The sequence below is a fragment of the Saccopteryx bilineata genome, chromosome 3 (genome assembly GCF_036850765.1).
Source record: "Saccopteryx bilineata isolate mSacBil1 chromosome 3, mSacBil1_pri_phased_curated, whole genome shotgun sequence".
Taxonomy (NCBI): Eukaryota; Metazoa; Chordata; class Mammalia; order Chiroptera; family Emballonuridae; genus Saccopteryx; species Saccopteryx bilineata.
Genome location: NC_089492.1, coordinates 272,936,089 through 272,954,946, shown reverse-complemented (window position 1 = coordinate 272,954,946; position 18,858 = coordinate 272,936,089). Strand labels below are relative to the sequence as shown.

General features: G+C 55.4%; 1 protein-coding gene across 1 annotated transcript; it reads right to left on the bottom strand.

Moving 5' to 3' along the window:
- Positions 1–1,525: 1,525 nt before the first annotated feature.
- AHDC1 (AT-hook DNA binding motif containing 1) lies at positions 1,526–18,051 on the bottom strand. Its single transcript, XM_066269952.1, has 4 exons — positions 17,954–18,051; positions 17,786–17,823; positions 12,489–17,411; positions 1,526–1,643 (listed from the first exon to the last, which is right to left on the bottom strand). Exon 3 carries the CDS (start codon positions 17,335–17,337, stop codon positions 12,532–12,534), a length of 4,806 nt encoding a protein of 1,601 aa, XP_066126049.1. The 5' UTR covers positions 17,338–17,411; positions 17,786–17,823; positions 17,954–18,051; the 3' UTR covers positions 1,526–1,643; positions 12,489–12,531.
- Between the last annotated feature and the right edge of the window lie 807 nt (positions 18,052–18,858).

Sequence of the window (18,858 nt, the reverse complement as noted above, 5' to 3'; positions counted from 1 at the left end):
AGGAAAAGCTGCTTGCTTAAAGACTTGCTTAAAGGTGGGCATTATTTTGTCAGGCAGCCACTGTCAGGGAGTAGGAAACAGCTCAGCCCTTCCAGGTCCACCAGAAATAGGCACAGGATCAAGAGTTATCTTTGGATTTCCAAAGTTTACAAAAGCTGGGAGGAAACCCAGACCCAGCATTTGGGACTCAGGATGGAAAGGGGAAAGCTGAGAAATGTCGGGGTTATTGGCCTAGTCACACTCTGCAGTTCGCAGGAGCAGAGGGAGGTGTATTAGGGCAAAATAGGGGCCTGGAGACAGAGACCACACAGGCCCTGGGGCAGACGAGAGACACACACAGGGGGTGCTCCAGTCCCTGTTGAAGATGGAGATGTCCCACAAGGGTGCTTGGGCTTTGGATGGAATGAATGTCTCAAAACAGGTGTCTCCGAACTGGAATAGAACTGTGGGGCCTGGAGGCTGGGAAGACACAGTACAAACGAAGAGACCTGGGGCCAGGAGTGAAATGAGGTAATCTAAAAGTAGGGGAGACCAGAGACTTGACCCATAGTAGGAGTTCCTCAGGGAGAAGACAGGCATCCATCTGTGCACTTTGAAAAGAATGGTGGTCCAGGGCCAGGGGCTGACCTGAGAGGCCTTGCTCTGGGACTTGGACAAGAAAAGGGGTCTCAGAGTGAGAGGAAACTCAGGACCTAGGGCCAAATGAGGAGCTCAGAGGCAGAATCCCTGCACCTGGGACAGAATAAACAGACCAGGGGCTAGGAAGCCCTAGGGGGCAGGCTGGGTAGCCTAGGGAGGGAGATCCAGGGCTTGGAAAGGAATTGGGATAGGAGGCCCAGCTGTGAAGGTGACTTAGATCTCAGGGAAAAGGGAAAACTAAGAGGGAAACGAAGACAGGGCAATATTTCAACCTCTGGGGACCCAGTGGCTGGCGACAAAACCCAGGCGAGCCCCTTTCATTTCATCCACCCTCACTCACCCCCTTTCACAAGACACGGTTTTTTTTTTTTTTTTTGCTTTTTATCATTTCTTTTTAATACAAACTTGGATCTTTGGGTGTGTCCTGCCAACAGAAAACAACAGCAACAACAGAAGAGAAAACCCAAGAGTGAAAAATAAGGGGGAAAAAAAAAAAAAGCTCCCGCCAGAGGTTCTTTTCCCTCCCCCCCACCATGCGAATTTGCACACCACGGGACCACAGCAGGTTTACAGAATGCAATATACAATCCACAATTTATAATAAAACAGTATATACAATAAATAGGATATTGTTCATTTTTGTCAAACGACCTGTAGATAAATTTCTCAGTGCATACTTGCAGGGGCTCTGGACACCTCGAGACCCCGCTCGCAACCTCTTGCACACGCTCTCTCTCTCTCTCTCTCTTTTTTTTTGTCTTTTTCTAAAACTGTGTTTTGTTTTTAAGTTTTGTACATTTTTAAAAAGTATTTACAATTGCTGGTTTTGTGCAGAAAGGGCTCACCTTGGGCTTCTGCGTGGAGGAGATGGGCAGGGAGGGGCTGGGGGGGAGGTGGGGCTGCAAGGGGTGCAGGAGGGGTGGGGCGGGAGGCAGAGGGGCAGGCGCTCCTGCCAGAGGACGAGGTGGACGCTGGGAGGGGTCTTGGCGTTGGTTTTCTGAAAGCTGCAAAGAAACACAAGAGAAAAGGCAGAAGTCAGTGGCAGGCAGACACTGAACTATGAAAACAGGGAGACTACGAGAGGGACCCTATCCAGTTCCTACTAGGATTCTGGGAAAAGCTAACTCTGTTGTTCCTTCTCCCACAAAACTCACAGTCCTCCATGAGACTGTGGACTGCTTGTGGCTTTCTCTGAGCTCAGCTTCCCCATCTGTAAAATTGGTGTATGGTCCAAAACTCACCCCATTAGAGGTAAATGATGTGATGGGCAAGGAGTTGGGGTTCCAGGAAGTGCAACTTGTTAAGAACTCAAACTTGGCCCTGGCCGGTTGGCTCAGTGGTAGAGCATCGGCCTGGCATGCAGGAGTCCCGGGTTCGATTCCCGGCCAGGGCACACAGGAGAAGCGCCCATCTGCTTCTCCACTCCTCCCCCTCTCCTCCCTCTCCGTCTCCATTGGAGCAAAGTTGGCCTGGTCGCTGAGGATGGCTCTGTGGCCTCTGCCTCAGGCGCTAGAATGGCTCTGGTTGCAACAGAGCAACGCCCCAGATGGGCAGAGCATCGCCCCCTGGTGCGCGTGCCGGGTGGATCCCGGTCGGGCGCATGGGGGAGTCTGTCTGACTGCCTCCCTGTTTCCAACTTCAGAAAAATACAAAAAAATAATAATAATAATAATACCCCCCCCCCAAAAAAAGAACTCAAACTCTAGAGCCAGACACAGCTAAGTTCAAAAGTAAGCACAACCATTTTTGTTGTTGTTCTTTTTTTTTTTTTTTTTTTGTATTTTTCTGAAGCTGGAAACGGGGAGAGACAGACTCTCGCATGTGCCTGACCGGGATCCACCTGGCACGCCCACCAGGGGCGATGCTCTGCCCACTGGGGGGGCGATGCTCTGCCCCTCCGGGGCGTCGCTCTGCCGAGACCAGAGCCACTCTAGCACCTGGGGCAGAGGCCAAGGAGCCATCCCCAGCGCTTGGGCCATCTTTGCTCCAATGGAGCCTTGGCTGCGGGAGGGGAAGAGAGAGACAGAGAGGAAGGAAGGGGGGTGGTGGAGAAGCAAATGGGCGCTTCTCCTATGTGCTCTGGCCAGGAATTGAACCTGGGTCCCCCGCACACCAGGCCGACACTCTACCGCTGAGCCAACCGGTCAGGACCTGTTGTTCTTTTTTTGCTTGTTTTGTTTTATTCTTTTGACGTGCCTAACATCACCATGGTATAAATAGCTCTATGACCTTGGGCAAGTCGGTGAATCTATGTGAACCTTAGTTTACTCATCTGTAAAAAGGAGATAACAGAACTATCCCATAGGTTTGTTGGGAGGATTCAGTGGTTTAAGGCAGATTAAGCCTGATACATAAATGCATAATAAGTGACACTAATTACTAGTCGTCATTATTTTCCTGGGGCCTGGGCAAGCTAGGCTCTCCAAGACTGGGTTTCCTCATCTAACAATGAGTTTAGCAATTCCTCCAGCCTAGGCTGTTCTGAGGAATGACAAGATGGAGAGGATGGGACCTAAACACAGCTGAACACTGCAGCTTTAATTTCTTCTAAATCGAACCCTCTCCCCAGCCTCCACCAATGCCATTCTGTTCCTTAGAGAGGTGAGGCGAGGAGGAAGTCTGTCTCAATAAAGGAATAAAGAAATCGCCCAACATAATGCCATCTATGTTTGGCTGCGCCCCCTGCCTTCCTGAAGCTCAGGAACTCCCAAGTCCCTACAATCACTAGGCATTGGAGGTCTAATGGACCCCCTTTCCCTGGAAGGCAGAATTGTTTGCAGGCCCCTGGGGACCTGGCTGCCCTATCCAGACCCCATCTTTGCTGGGATGAGCAGGAAGGTACCCAGAGGGCGGGATGGGCTCCGTCATTGTCAAGACCTTCATCATTAGCTTGCCCTGGCTCTTTCAGAGTTGTCCTTCTTGCAGAGCCCTGAAATTCATGCCTCCCACACTTGATGAGTGACTATCCCATCAGAATTTAGAGGTAGGGTGGGGGTGCTAAAATCACCTTCTAAGACTCCTCAGCAAGCCAACCCACCATCCCCCACCCCTGCAGGAACCGGCAGCCACAGAAAGCCTTTCCTCCCTTGTCCTTGTTCCTGGCTTCCCTTTCCAACAGGGCCACATTTAAATTCTGCTCAGCCTAGGCTGCTGTCTGCTGGGCAGTCAGCCCCCGGGAAGACTTTTGTCCTGAGGCTAGACTTGCCAGTACTTCTCCACAGCCAGGGGACCCAGGTGTCTCAGCCCAGGTGGCAAGCAGAGGTGTGAGGGGGAGGGCAGGAGCTGCACCATTGTTAAGCTGGAGGTCTGCAGGTGGGGGGGGGGGGGAGGAACATTCGCCTAGGGGTAGGAGGTGTGCCCTTTAGAGTCGCAGCTGAATTACAACTGTGGTGATTGGTAGAAAAGCAACTCTTGGGGTAGGGGGTGCAGTCAGGATGGATGTCAGTTCTCTACAGGTAGGGTGAAGAACAGGAATAGCTGTCGAGGTAAGCAGGGTAGCCATTAGGGGCAGGACTATTGGATGTGTGGGGACAGGTTCAGCTGGAGGGCTGGAGGCACCTATCTGTAGGACAGTTTTATTACAGTTTAAGAATAGCTGCTGAGCTAAGGAACCTCGTTCCTGTTGGGGTGACAAGTATAATGCATTGGGGAGACAAGTGAGGGAAAGACATAGAATGGGCTGTTCCAAATCACTTAGCAAGTGAATTCTACCAAACCCCAGCCTGTCCTGCTCCCCTAAGGGCCCCAGGGCAGGCTGGGAGCCTCCTCACAAATCCCTGTCACTCCCACCCCCTCCAGTCATTAGCCACTGCCAGTGACCCTCTCCAAGCCGGGTCTCCATGGTGATCTCAGCCCAGCAGGCAGCTCCTGCCAGAACCATTCCCATGGTGCCGGTGGCCAGCAGCAGGGAGGTTTTCTCAATTTCTCACCCTCTGCTAAGCCATGCTGTCTCACCTTCCACCCCCTACTGCCCTCCCCAGCTTTCATGACTTGGCCAGAATCTGGGGGATTGTGGGGAATGGGGAGAGAATCAAGTCCAGAGGTTCCTGAGAAGGGGAGAGTGGAGAATGCTGTGGCTATGTAGAACACTGACCTCACCAGGTTCAATTCTCCACAAAATGGAACTCAGGCTGACATGCCAGGTGGCCCAGGGCTGAGCACTGGAGACAAAGCAGAGACCAAGACTGCTAGTCCTTGCGCTCGAGGGGTTCACGGAGCAGAGAAGGAAGCAAAGCAGACCACAGACCAGGAAATGACAATGCAGGGAGCTGAGGACTGTACCCAGGGAAGCCCCGGGGGGCTCAGGGAGCAGAGAGGCGCCTAGCCCAGCCTTGGCAGGAGGAGCTGGGGCTCTTCTACTCACTGCTGAGCACAGTGCCCGACATGCTGGGGTCAGACATGTGTGCTGACTGAATGACAGCGAAGACCGGTCTAAGTCCGATCAGCACGCCAAGGTCTAGCTCAGGTCGTGCACACCTCCTGGATGCCTCCTTAGACCACCCTGTTACCATAGCTACCAGAGCACTTGTCCTTCCCTTCCCTGCTCCTCCAGGGCAGAGACCTGTGTGTGGTACCTCTGTATCCCCAACACCAGCATGCACCCAGCGCCCTAGGACACCAGCCACTGTTCATAAGACTTAACCTTTTAGTGCCTCTACAATGAATGACTGTAGTCACATGCCACTGTGTCCTTGCGCTCCAGCAGTTTCACTGTCTGAGGTGCCAGGGCATTAAATGATCTCTGCCTGTCAGTGGAGGCTGGCACTGGGCGGCACCGAGGATAGCTGAGCAGGGACTCAAAGTGCTGCAGACTGTGCACAAATCAGGTTGTCTGGAGGAGAGAGCTGCTCTTCCCACAAAAGGAGCACACACGTTCCTCATTCATTTAAGTGACGAGCAGACATACCCACACCCATTAACTGCAGGCCCCACACTAAGGTCCAATACCCACTGTCTAGTCTAGTCATTGCCCTCCAGAAGGGGCCTGAACAGCAAACAAAGCAGTGGAGCATTAGGCCAAGAGAGTACAGGGGAACTGAAACTGATCTGCTGTGTGACCTAGGATAAGTCCTTTCCCTCTCTGGCCTTCATTTCTATGTAAAATAAGGGGGTTGAACAGGTAATGGGAGACATCTTTGGGCACTAAGAGAGTGTGCCAAAGACAAGTGGTCAGAGGCAAACTGCAGCTGCCTAAGGGCTAATCCACTCCCTTCGACGTTTTCAGGCAAAGTCCAGACAGCGAGTCCCTCAAATGTGGAGAGTACATTGGGCCCCCCGGGGCCCGGAGCATACCTGTGGCAAAGGTATGCTGAGGGGTGAGGCTTCCAATTGAAAACCTTGAAAACCGGCAGACTCTAAAGTGTGGTTCCCCTTGCCCGTCAGGAAGGTTTTTCAAAATCTGTGTCCATTAGATAGCTGATTCTTAAACTCTAGCTTTCCCATTCACTCCCTCCTTAAGGGCTTCCCACCTCCTCTACTGCTGGGCATTCAGGGGTGCTATGGGGCCAGACAGGGTTCATGTCTATGATCACTCACCAAGCTGTGTGACCTTGTATCTAAATCCTACCTCCTGGAGCCCCACACTTCTTACCTGTTCTGGGGGAAGGCAGACCCCCACCCCTCCAGCCTCAGGACAGATACCTGTGCAAAGAACAGTGTAAGTGAGGGGTATGTGTTCAGATGCAGCTGAAATGGAGGCTGAGGAAAGGGCAGGAACAATGGAACTGGGTGACCTCCAAGGGCCCTTCCTGACTCTACCAGGCCCTGCTTCCCTGCCTGGTGGCTGTGTGTCTTTGTGTGAGAGTCCCTCTCCCTCTCTGTAAATTGGGAGGGTTGTATGTGGGGATCTCCAAAAGCCCAGTTAGTCCTGCCCCACTTTCAGGAGCGTATCTGATGACAGTGGGGATGAGAGAAATCACCTTCTACCCATTCCTGAACACTTACCCTTCCTTCTCACAATTCTCCCTAGTCTACATGCTGTTCTTTGACTCAAGGGGGGGGGAGAAGCCCTGACCCTGAAATGTCCCACCAGGCATGATGAGACACTGGGGAGGAGATGGGGACAGTGCACAGAGATGAGTAACCAGCCTAAAGGAGCTGATGGCGTGGGGAGGACATTCCCAGGAAGGGCTGTCATGGATGCATAAAGGTTTGGAGATTAACTGGGTCTGGGAAGGATCCTGGAATGCTTCTTGGAGGAGGTGATGTGTGAGTGAAAGATAGAAACTGACAGGTGGGAAATGGATAGGGAGTAGGAAAGGGCAGCCCAGGCCAGAGAACAGCTAGAGCAAAGGCACAGGGCACGCTGGGGAAAGCGCCCTGCACCACCCCCACTCCTGATTCCAGGCCAGAGCTGGAAAGAGAGGGTGTGTGAGACGGAGATCAGAGCCGGAAAAGAAGCCTTGAATACCTGGAATACCAGGCTGGGAAGCTGGGCTTTATTTTGTAGGGAAGGAGGCTGGAGAGGGGAGGATGCCATCAAAAGGTGTTAAGCAATAAAGTCACAGGAACAAATGTGCTTTAATCAATTCATCCAGTAAATATTTTGGGGGCTCCAGATACCATGCACTGAAAAAACAAGCACTTTTGGTGGGCACAGTGGAGGGGAATGGACTTAGGCGGGGGTGGGGTAAGGGTGGGTGTTGGGGCAGAAATCTGGAAGGTGCTAGGTGCTCTAACTCACGTGGCTGAGATGGTGCTACAGCTTCTGAAGCCTTAAATTTGTCCAAGACCCATTTTCTGCCTCCAGAAAGCCCTTGCTACCTCCCCTACTCATAGTTCAAGAGGGTGGCCCTTGGTATTTCTGGTGGGAGTGTTTCAGTCCCTTCCCTGGAGAATGATGCCCACATGGACACTTTGAATAAACACCTATTTATAGGGTGAAGACTCCAGGAGGGCAGGACACAGCGTATCTTGTTCAGTCGTACCCAGCACTAGGTGCAATACCCAGAAAGGTGGCCGGTGCACGTTCACTGAACGCAGAACCAACTCATGCCTCTTGCCATCCAGCACAAACAGATCGCACTATGGCAGCAAAAGTTAGGGTGACAAAGGTGGCAAATCTGTCGGGGGGGGGGGGGAATCGTGACCTATTACAAAGTCATAGAAAATCTTTTTCAGATTATCTGCACCAAAAGAGAGGACTGGTGTGGGTAAGTGTGTGGACAGGGTTTCTAGCTGACCTGGTTTGTGATGTACATTAGGCTTCAGATCCCTTGGGGTGAAAGTCTATGACTTACCTTGTCTCTGACACCCCCCCGCCCAGGGACGACTCAACCTTAGTTGCTAAGGCAAAGACTTAGGTAGTGTTTCATTTCCCACCCAAAGCCCCAAGTCCACACTAGATGCAAGATCCTTCCTAGGAGAGAAGCAGGTTGAGCAGGTGAAGGAGGTCTGGCTTGAGTTCTGAGCAAGCAGGAGAGAGAGGGTCAATGGGTGTGTGACTCACACAGACTGGGTCAGAGGCTCCAGAATTCAGTCTGCGGGCAGGATTTTATCCCCCCATTTTCCAGCTGCTGATTACGTGCTTGCTATGTGCCAGTGACTGGACTAAGTGCTTCACGGGTAATCCCATTTAATTCTCCAAAGAGACGCAGCAAGGTGACGTGACTCACCAGGTCACATAGCTGGTATGAGGTGGAATCAGATGGCACGGAGGCCTGTCTGTGCACACAGGCATGCTTTTAGTCCCCACGCCCCATCCCCCAGTTTCAGGGCTTTGCTCCCTTGGGTTCTTCCAGGGCCATAGGGATGTGGGAGGGAAGGAGCGTGAGAGGGCATGTTCGTGGAGAGATTAGATTTCCAGGAAATGAGGGCTCAGAACCAGAAGGCCTGCCTGAAAATGGCTGTGGGAGAGGCAGGAGATAGGACTACAGGGAGGACAGCCTCAGAGAGTGAGAAGAGGAGCCCAGAGGAGGCAGGGCAGGAATGGCTGACCCCTGACGTGAGGGCCTCTTGCTCAGAGCCAGAGGCAAGATCAAGTGACCTCTTGAGGTTTCAAGACACGAAGAGACAAAGCCCAGAGCAGCCGGGGCCTGGCCCAGGTCTGGGCATGCCTGCTGACCCTGGCTGGACGGTGGCCTTGGAAACTGCTTCCTGCTCTGGTCAGGCCCCAGCTGGTGTAACCTTGGAGGACCTGTGACATTTCTGTTGGCCTCCAGTCCAGGCCTGAGAGAGAATAGGGAGGAGAGTGGGACTCGAGATTCCTGAACACCTTGGAGGGCCCTTCCTACCCTCCTGCCCCTTCCCAGGGTCTGGTAGGGCTGATCCTCAGTCATGAGGGCCCAAGGTGGAGCCAGTCTGTCTGGCTCTGCTTTCCATCTAAGGGTCTAAAGATGTCTGTCTGGGTCCAGGTGCCCTCCCCACCCCCTCCCCTTCCTTCCCTATCCCATTAGCTCAGCTCCCAGACCAGTCTGGTCCCACACTCCCGACCCTGGCTCCTCTGAGCTTTCCTCTTCTAATTCCCAGTGAGATGTGACTTGCCCTTGCCCACAGTTCCCTCTGCCTGGAATGGCCTTCCCCCATTCTCCCATCTCCAAATCTTAGCCTGTTTTTCAAGGTTGAGCTCCAATGCAGCTTCTTTCACAGAACCTCAAAATCCATTTAAAATGTCAGGCCCTGAAAAAGTGGGGGAACATCCAACCAATCTGTTCTTGCAGGTGAGAAATCAGGGGTGCAAGGTAGAAAGGGAGCATTGTGGCAGGGGACATAGAGGGGTCCGTGTGTGTGACAACGGTATTGGGTTCAAATACTGACTCTACTACTTAGTGACTGTGGATCCCCTGGGCAAGGTTCATAGCTGCACCTGTTTCCTCAGCTCTCTGACTGGGGGAGGGGACTCACCGCTGGGCACAAAATGTGTCCCTTTTCTCACCAAAGGGACAGAGATGACTTCTGACCTCAACACCCACCTTCCCGGTGCACAAGCTTTGTTTCTCCTTGCCTCTGGGCACCTGCCACTTTCCACCAGGTGTTTTCAGGTTCTTTGTGTACTTGTGTTAGCTTCCTGGGGTGGATGCTGAGCTGAGAACAGGGGCCATGGCTGCTCTGTCTCCCCGTGCCTGGCACTGGCACAGGCGTGGAGGGGCCCAAGCTGTGAGGCTGAGCTTTAGGACTCCTCTCCAGTGCCGACATTAAGTGCTCACAGTCTATTGGTGGGTGAACATGTCACTGTCCTCTCTGCTTAAGCCCTCTGTTGACAGTGACACTCCTTCTGCTAACTCTTCTTCCTTGACATTCTACTTCCTTGTATCACCGAGTCTTCCTCATTCCCACCACGATTTTAATCAGTGCCCGGCCCTGGAGCACTGCCTTAGATGAGGGAACTGGTTGGTGTGTTACCTTAGGGAGACAGCCTTACCACTGCCGCGGTCCCAGCCACCATCAGCGCCTGCCTGGACTACTGCAGCTGGTCTCCCTCCTCTACCACTTGCCCTGCTCCACTGTGACTCTTGGCATGTCCAAGCCAAGGGTTCACTTCACTGGTTCCCTATTTGTCTTGGAATCAAGTTCAAACTCCTTCCAAACACCCTGCATGATTCGGAACCTGCCTGCCTCGCCCCCTCACCCAGTGTTAGTCTTCAAAGCTGACCTCCTTCCTGCTTCAGGGCTTTACCCACTGCTGTTCCCTCTGCCCAGAATGTTCTTCTCACTCCCTCATCCTGGGAGCATCAGCTTCAGGATCTGGTCAGCCTGCTGCAGTCTCATGGCCTCCTAGCTTTTCTTCTCTTTGCAGTCCTTCTTACAGTGATATTTGCCAAATGCCTTGTGTCATTCTGTTTACTCTCTTTCCCTCTAAGCTGGAAGGCCCCCGAGGACCGCGACCTCATTTGTGGTATTCACTGTGGTGCCCCCCATGCCTGGCACGTAGTGGGTGCTGGGCAGATGTCTCTGGAATAACTGAATGCATTGGTTTGAGGACAGTGCTGTCAACTCCCAGCTCAGAGCGGGGAGCAGGGCCAGAATGTGGGGCTGGATGGTGTCCCAGTTCCTCCTGTGTTCAGGCCTCACTGGTGGTTCCATTATGTATCTCACTGAGCTGTGACCTGCCCAAACACCCAGCCCCCACACCTGTTTATTTTCCCACCCAGAGCATGGGAGGAATGATTTTTGGATTATTTCACATTTCTGATTATCCACGAGACATCTCCCTTCCAGTGAGAAGGACTAGGAGTCTGACATTTTAAGCCCTAAGCAGCGTCACCCTGGCCTGCTTCAGATCTGCGGCTCTACTGCTTGCAGTGAGACGTGTGGGGAATGAATGGAAGGCCATTTAATCTTGGTCAGGCTTCATTAGGAGGAAAAATATACTGCCCTCCCCAAAAAAGAATTCGGTTCACTCTCTGTCATGCAGAGTTGTGAGAGCTCAGGAGATTAACAAAGTCAATTTCCTTGAACAGATGGGGAAACAGAGGCCAGAGTGGGGGAAGGGAGGATAAAAGCCTGGTCAAGAGCATACAGCAAGCTGATGATCCACTGGGGAATGGGCCTTCTCTAGGCCTCTTGCCTCCCACCTGCCGCCCTTCGCCACCTTCAGGCACCAAGGGAGCTGTGGTCAAGCAGAGAGGGGGTCATAAGTTTCCTCTGACACGACTTCAGGACCCTGGGTCACCCTGGCCTTGAATGGCTTCCTCAGATCAGGGATGGGGCTTTCCAGGAGCCCTGCTAGTCCGTCTCCAGGAAGAGACACTCCCAGGAGGCTGCTTCAGCAGCAGCAGCAGCAGAGGTGAAGGGCGAGGGGCTCAAACAGGCTCCCCAGGCACTCCAACAATACCCGCTGCATCTGAACCAATTCCGGAACAGGCCTGTTGTTCAAAAGCGGGCTCTGCTGGGCCTGTTGTGTCTGTATTTCCGGAGCAGGCTGTTCACCAAGTAAATGATTTCTCCAACCTCCTCCCCTTTTACCACTTGTGGGACATTTTTCCTCTTTTATTTTTCCTTTTCTAAAACACAAAGTCTTGAGAATATTAAAAAACTGTGACTCTTAATTACTGAGGTCACAGTGCCTGATAAAAACATCTAAGTACCTAACAGTATTTATCTGAACCTTTAGAACAGCATCTGGATTCAGGAAAGGGACTGGCTTTTTCTAGCTGGAAACATCCCACCTGGGGGTAGACCCTGACAGGGGCGCAGCAGGGTTCCCAGCCCCCCTTCACTTCTGGGTTCCTACCCCACATGCCTGACCACACTCAACCTCCCTCGGGCCAAAAATATTGAAAAACAGCCTTTGGGGTTACTGTGGCAACCAGGAAAGGATACGCTGGGCCATTTTGTCAAGTCCTTGCAGAGTATATGACTGGACATACTGGCCACACCTTTAGTCTGGCCCTTGCCACTTTGCATCTTGGACTAAGGGAAGCTTACAAGGAAATGGAGGAGTCCGTCAGGGTTGGTACCCTGAATGGGTCCCCACCGATAATTACGCAACCTGCTTCACCCTTCACAGAGCAATTTGAACGCCATCCCTTAGACAAGGTCAAGTGGGACTGTTTCCTGGGACTCAGGTGGTGCCTGTCAAGGACCTAGCATAAATGAGAGATAAATGCTTGATGAACCAAACTAGATGAGACCGTCCAGTCTACGGTTCTCCAGCCATTTCAATAACATCCAAGCCCCATGCTGGGTTCCCCACCCAAGCAACCCATCTCCATAAAACTGTCCCCAACATCTTATCCTGGACTTCTTCCTGAATCCCAACTCCTTTTTTCAGGTCCCCAGTATTGTCCTTAAATCCTTCCTGCTTATCACTATAACTCTTCCCCTTGGCCAGGCTCTAACTCCAATGTTCTCATCCCTCCCCGACTCCCCCCCCCCAGGCCTTTCCCACTGTACCCACACTCCAGACTCACCCAGGAACAAAACCTCGAGGTCCAGTCGGCACTTCAGTTGGCACTACAGGGAGGTGACGGTGAATGTGTCCTCAGGGTGAGGCTCCGCCATGGGCCCCAGAAAGCTGCTCTTGGGGCCCCCACCTAGGCCAGGATGTGCCTGTGGCATAAAGCCTGGATACCTGTAGGCAGTATCCTGCAGAGGCAGCAGTGAGTCCCTCGGCACAGGGGACAGGGTCAAGTCACTAAGGAGTGGGCAGCCATAGCCAACAGCAGCTGCAGCAGGGCCACGGGGTGGGCCAGGTGGCCGGCCCATCTCCAGTGGCTCCTTGTCGGCCTTGGGCGTGGCTGGTGGGCTAGCCAGGTGTGGGGCACTGAGGCACGCGGCCTCCGTCCTGCCCAGGAAGTCAGCTAGCAGCCCTGTACCCACCTTGCCTTCATAGGGTGGGCTGCGTGCTGCTGAGCCTGGTGGGTACCAATATGCTGTGCCCTTACAGCTGGGGGAGTCATAGTGGGGCTGGCCCAGTGGCAGGTCTCGACAACTCAGGTGGGCCTGGGCTGCAGCTGCATGGCCCAGGCTGGCCCCCTGGAGTCCATGCTTGAGGGGTTCACAGGCAGCCAGTTTTGTGGGTGGTGGCCGCAGCTCTTCTTTGAAGCCCAGTGTGGGTGAGCAGGTGGGTGAGTATGCCTTCTGCAGGCCAGCATCAAACACTGTGGGTGGGTGGGCCAGTGGTGGGAAATGCTTGCCATCCAATTCGGGGGCACCCAGGCTGGGTGAGTCGCAGTGAAAGCCTTGGCCGAAGGTGCCATCAGATGGCGTGGATGGGTTCATGGAGTAAGGTCCCATGAAGTCACAGGGGTCTCTCTCACCCACGCCAAAGGCCCTCGACTGTGAGGGCAGCGGTGACATGCTGCTGTCCCCACTGTAGTAGTCCAGGCCGAGGTCTGGGCTGTCCTGGAACAGCGGGTTCACTGGTTGTGGCTTGGGGATAAACTTGGCTTTGGCTGCTGCACCGCCCCGCTCCTTCTTTGCGGAGCAGGCCCCGCCGCCCCGTCCACCCCGTGGCTGCCGGGGCCCTGTGTTCCGTTTGGATGGGTAGCCAGAGGCAGTGGCTGAGGCAGATGATGGGAAGCCCAGATGTGAGGCCTCGAACAGGTCGACTTTCTTCCGCCGTCCACGGCCTGGCTTGGAGCTGCTCTGGAAGAGGACGCTCTGGTTCCAGTTGTAGCCAGGGGCAGATGATGCCTCGTTCCAGTCCATCATGAGTTTCTCCAGGCTGGACAGGCTTGACTGGCCCTCACTGCTCGAGGCCTCACTGTTGGCACGCCTGAAACCACCACCGACTGGCTGATTGAACTGGGTGCTGTCAGAGGACGACTCGGAGAAGGTCTCGGACACAGCCGTCTGCTGCTTCACCTTCTGCGGTGTGTAGTTGGAGATGTCCAGGATTACGTTGGGCTCGCTGACATGGCAGTCGAAACCAGGATTGTAGAGCTGACTGAAGGCCTCTGAGGCCCAGTCCAGGCCTCCATAGCCCTGCCGGAAAGGCCACTGAGAAGCCCCCACAAACTGCCGACAGTTTTCAGGTGAGGGCTGGAAGGAGGAGGAAGAGGAGGAGGCAGCAGAGGCAGCGGAGGTGGCAGAGGCTGTGGTGCCCTTGGGTACCATGTAGCCGCCAGGCGAGACGGTGCTGGCCCGGCTGTCACAGCGCAGGGGTGTGGGGGCTGAACCAGAGAAGGCAGCCCCCTCAGAGCCATTGAAGAAGGAGGCCTTACTTGGTGGCAGGCAGGGGCCACCGGTAGGCGGTGGGGCATAGCCAGCACTGTGGGCGCTGCTGGGTGAGGCAGGCAGGCTGCTGCCACTGCCATAGGCAAAGCTACAGTCTTTGCTATTAGCACAGTCCTGGCCTGTAAAGGGCTTTGCTGGGGCGAATACACTCTGTCCAGCCCCATAGCCACCATACTGGGGGGTGTAAGTGTTGGTGGGTGGGTGGGTGGTAGGCGAACGGGCTACCGCTGAAGATAGGGGAGCCAACTTAGGAAAGGTCTCAGCTGCCCGGCAGTCTGAAGTGGCTGGGGTTATCCCATAGCTCCCTGCCCGTCCCGGCGGGAAGGTCTGGCGAGCGGACAGAACAGGCTGGAAAGGGGGGTCCGCCCCAGCCCCACTGCTGCCCACTGCCACGGGGCTGGCCTTGGCTCCCCGGCTGGGAAAGGCGGACAGGCCCCGCTGGGCAGGCAGGGCACTGGTGGGGGGCCCTGTGTAGGTACCCGATGCCTTCCGGGACTCGGGACGTGAGGCTGAGAGGGCAAAGTCCAAGAGGTCGGAGGAGTCATCCGAATCGAGCAGGGAACGAAAATAGCCAGTGAAGAGGTTTTGGCGCTCCTGGCTGAGCTCGGCCTGGCCCGCAGGGGTGCCCGTGCTATAGTAGCTGCCACGACCTGAAGCCCCACTCTCTAGCCCAGCAGAGGCAAAAGCCCGGGCCTCAGCCCCCTGGAAACCACAGTTTCGGCCAGCCTGCCCACCTGGGTGCCCATGGTGAGGGGCCCAGCCACCACCCTTGTCCCCGGCCCACTCAGCGCCTGCCTCCCCAAAGCCCGGGCCGCTGGGCACCTGCTCTGGGAACAGAGTCCCATTCTTCCGGGACCGCCTCTTGCGCTTGGGCTTCCCAGTCAGGGCATCCACCTCACCCCGGCCCCGTTTGCGGGGATGCCCCAAGTCAGTGAGGCCGGGGCCCCCCACTCCTGAAGCTGTCACTGCCACCACCTTCTTTTTCTTGCCGATGCCCTCAAAGAAGTCACTGAAGGAGCACCGGGCTGCCTTGGCCGCATGGCCCCCACCCCGGCCCCCAAACCCGCCTGCTTTGCCACCACGCCGCCGGAAGCCCTGCACACGATGCAGGAAGTGGGAGATACTCTGGGTGTCGGGAGCCTGATGCACGGACTCAGGCTCACTAGGTGTCCAGCAGCGGGGTGGTGAGCAGCGCCCGGCACACTGGCTCTGGCGGTTCAGGAAGGCCAGCTTGGCGAGGACATCTGAGTACTCGGCCTTGCTGTCATTGGCGTCTGCTGCGTAGGACGGCTGGGGAGATGCCAGCTTCTGCTTCCGCCGCCGCCGTTTCTTCACCTCCGGCATGGCCATGGTGGCTGCTGCTACAGTGGCTGCCTCGGCTGCCACCATGGCTGGCTCCTTGGGCTTGCCAGGACCCAACAGTAGGTTCTTAGGAGGGCGGCCCCGCTTACGTTTAAGAATAATAGGCATCTCGCCAGGTGGGAAGACCACCACCACGTTCCGTCCATTGTTCTTCATCTTCAGCAGTGGGGTGGGCTCTGCTGACACACGCAGGCCCAGCTCCTTGCCCTCCACGCTCAGGCTGCTGCTCAAGGACGACACCTTGTATGTGGTCTTGTTCCGCCGTCCCAGTGATACAGGGATTTTGGCCATCTTCACCACCATGCGCCGCACGCCCCGGCACTTGCTTTTGCGGTTAAGAAGCACTGGGGTCTGGGAAGATTCCGGCTCCAGCTCTGGGACTGGGACTGGGCCTGGGCCTGGCAGGGCAGGAGGTGGGGGAGGCGGCGGGGGGGGAGGCTCAGCCAGGGCGGCTGCCAGTCCTGTGGGCATAGGCAGGGGCAGCAGGCGGCCCTCTGGTCCGGTGTCTGCCTTGCGCCCCCGACCGGCTTTCCGCCGGCGACACAGAATCTTTGGCCTATCAGTGCGCCGTAAGGCGTACTTGGGGAGACCCTCAGGCCCAGGGGGGCCATGAGGTGAGCACAAGTCTAGGCGCAAGGGCTCAGCCAGTTGGCAGGGCCCTAGGGGCTGCTGGGGCTCCAGATGACGGCCGGGGACATCAAGCAACTTGGGCAGGGGGTCAAGTCCCTGAGGGTCAAGCAACTGTGACTCCAGGGAGTCGGGCAGGGTGTCCAGGGCCTGGAGAGCCAGGTTTGGCAACCCTAAAGGATCGGCAAGAGGTTGCAGCGGTGGTAGCTCCAAAGCTTCCCCAAGTGGCTCTAGTGCCTGTGGGTCCAGGAAGCGGGGCTGGGGATCCAGGAGCTGAGGCTCTGGCTCAGGCGATGGAGGCTCAAGGGCCTGGGCCTCCAGCAGCTGGGCATCGGGGCAGGTAAGGGATGCTAGCTCACTTAGGATGTCAGCATCAGCGAGTTCTGAGTAATCAGGGCCTTCTGGCTCAGGCTCTGGGGGCAGACCAGTGGCTGCGGCCGTGGCTCCAGGACTATGGCCTTGGCTGGGCTGAGGACTGTCCCTAGGCTCAGGCTCAGGCTCGTAGAGGGGGTGGCTGGGCCGCTCAGACTTGGAGTGGGGGGTGGCCCGCTCCTCAGGGCTTCGGATGCTGTTGGCCAGACTGGGGGAGGAAAAGAAGCTGTACTGAAGGTCACCAGGGGGCGGGGCAGGCGGGCGGCTGAGCCGGAGCCCACCACAGTCCAGGTGCACGCCACTGTGCTGCAGGTCCTGGGAGAGCCGAGTCAGGTCCTTCATGATGTCAATCAGTTGCACCACTGGACGCAGGTTCACCCGCCCGTTGTCCCAGCAATGTTGGGAGCTGCTGCTGTCTTCGGCAGGTATGGGGGAGTGGGGTTGTGAGACTGGACGGGCTGCCCGAGGGGGCAGCGGGCTGTGCCCCTTGGCAAGGACTGGTGGGCGCCGGGTGCTGGGGTCCCGGCGTGGGGGTGGGCGTGGGTTCTCAGAGAAGGTATGGGAGAAGGCCTTGTCAGGTGGGCTGGCAGGGGGCCGAGTGGGAAGCAAGGGCCGGGGGGTAGGGGGGCCGCTGGGGTAGTACTTGGGCTCCCGGAGGTAGTCAGGAGAGCTGCACACGGCACTGGAAGTCACCACCAGGCCCTGGGGCTTCACACGCATCCTGACCTTGTCCTCCTAGGGCCACCGGGCGGGGCCAGGGCTGACATGAGGATGCGAGAAGCCGGGACCAGGACCTACCGGGTAGGACAGGCAGGAGGTCTCTCACTGAATATGCAAGTCCTCATCAGTTTCCCATATCTTTAATAAGCCCTGCACCCCTCTCTTTAAGTCCCTTCTCCAAGTCCAATTTACTTGTTGACCCCCAGCTTTTCCTGAACAACCACATGCACCATGAACCCCTCACAAGCCCCAGTTCCACTGACAGCTCACCCCCTTCCAGACCCTGGCTATGTGCTCAAGGGGAGCAGGCTCTGAGAGGGAAGAAATCAGCAGGGCAGGACAACCACTCCATCACACTTAAGGAGATGGCCAGGAATTCCTATGAAGGGCAAGGCCTCTCTCCTTCTTGCCCCATCCCCAGGGTTCCCAGGGAACCCCAGCCACTCACCCTCGGCTCTGCCGCCTGGGCTGTCACACTGGAGATCCCTGTGGACAATAAGACAAGCAACAGGAGACCTGAGTGGTCTGGTGGCCGCAGCCCAATCACTGTCCACCTGCCCACTGGTCCCACCCGCAGCTCCCTCGATGTTCCCTCCAGTGCACACACCCGGCTGACCTGGGAGAGAGAGGGCCCCCGTGCCTGGGGGCTCTGCCAGTTGCTGGCTGTCAGCTGGGGGTGCTGTGGAACAACTTCGGCCTGAGCCCAGGCCTCGGGGTGTGGACAGCGCCTGGAAAGGACCATCGCAGCTCAGGTTTAGTGAGCACCTACTGCACGCCAGGCACTGGGCTGGAAGCTGTCCAGGCATCATTTCATCTAATTCTTCATACCAATCCTGCGAGGTAGGGGCTATTAATAACCCCATTTTGTAGATGAAGAAATGGAGGCTCAGAGATGAAGTAACACCATTCATACTATTTATGGAGTGCCTACTTTGCACAAGGACTGGGTAGACAAACATCAGATAATCAATATGACTTAGTTATTACTGGGATAAAAGCTGTAAAGAAAAAGTAGAGAAATGTCTGAGGTCAGAGGTTTAGCAATCATACCAGGGAGTCAACAACAACAGAAGTTCTTTGGGGACTCTTTCTCTGTTGCCCAACACTGGCCTCAGCAGTGTTTATATGGATTATCTCATCTAACTCCCTGCAAACCTCAGATCGATATGATGATCATCCCCATTTTCACAGATGAGGAAACCATCTACTGGAAGATTTTAAGTACCATGAGGGCAAGGATTTCTGTCCTGTTCACTTCTGTGTATTTACCAATACCCTGATCAGCATGTGGCCCACAAGTGTGCTTCAAAAAATATTGAATGAATAAATGAATGAAGCACATAGAGCTCTCAGCCCTGCTTTTTCCCATGGGGCTCTCTCTTTCTTCTCCAGACTTGTGATTCAAGAAGGAGACAGAGGGAGGGAGAAGACAGGAATGTGGAAAAGGAACATTTGCTGAACTCTCTTCAACTTTTATCAGAAAGGCCCTCTCTGACCACCTCCCCACTCTATCCCACCTCT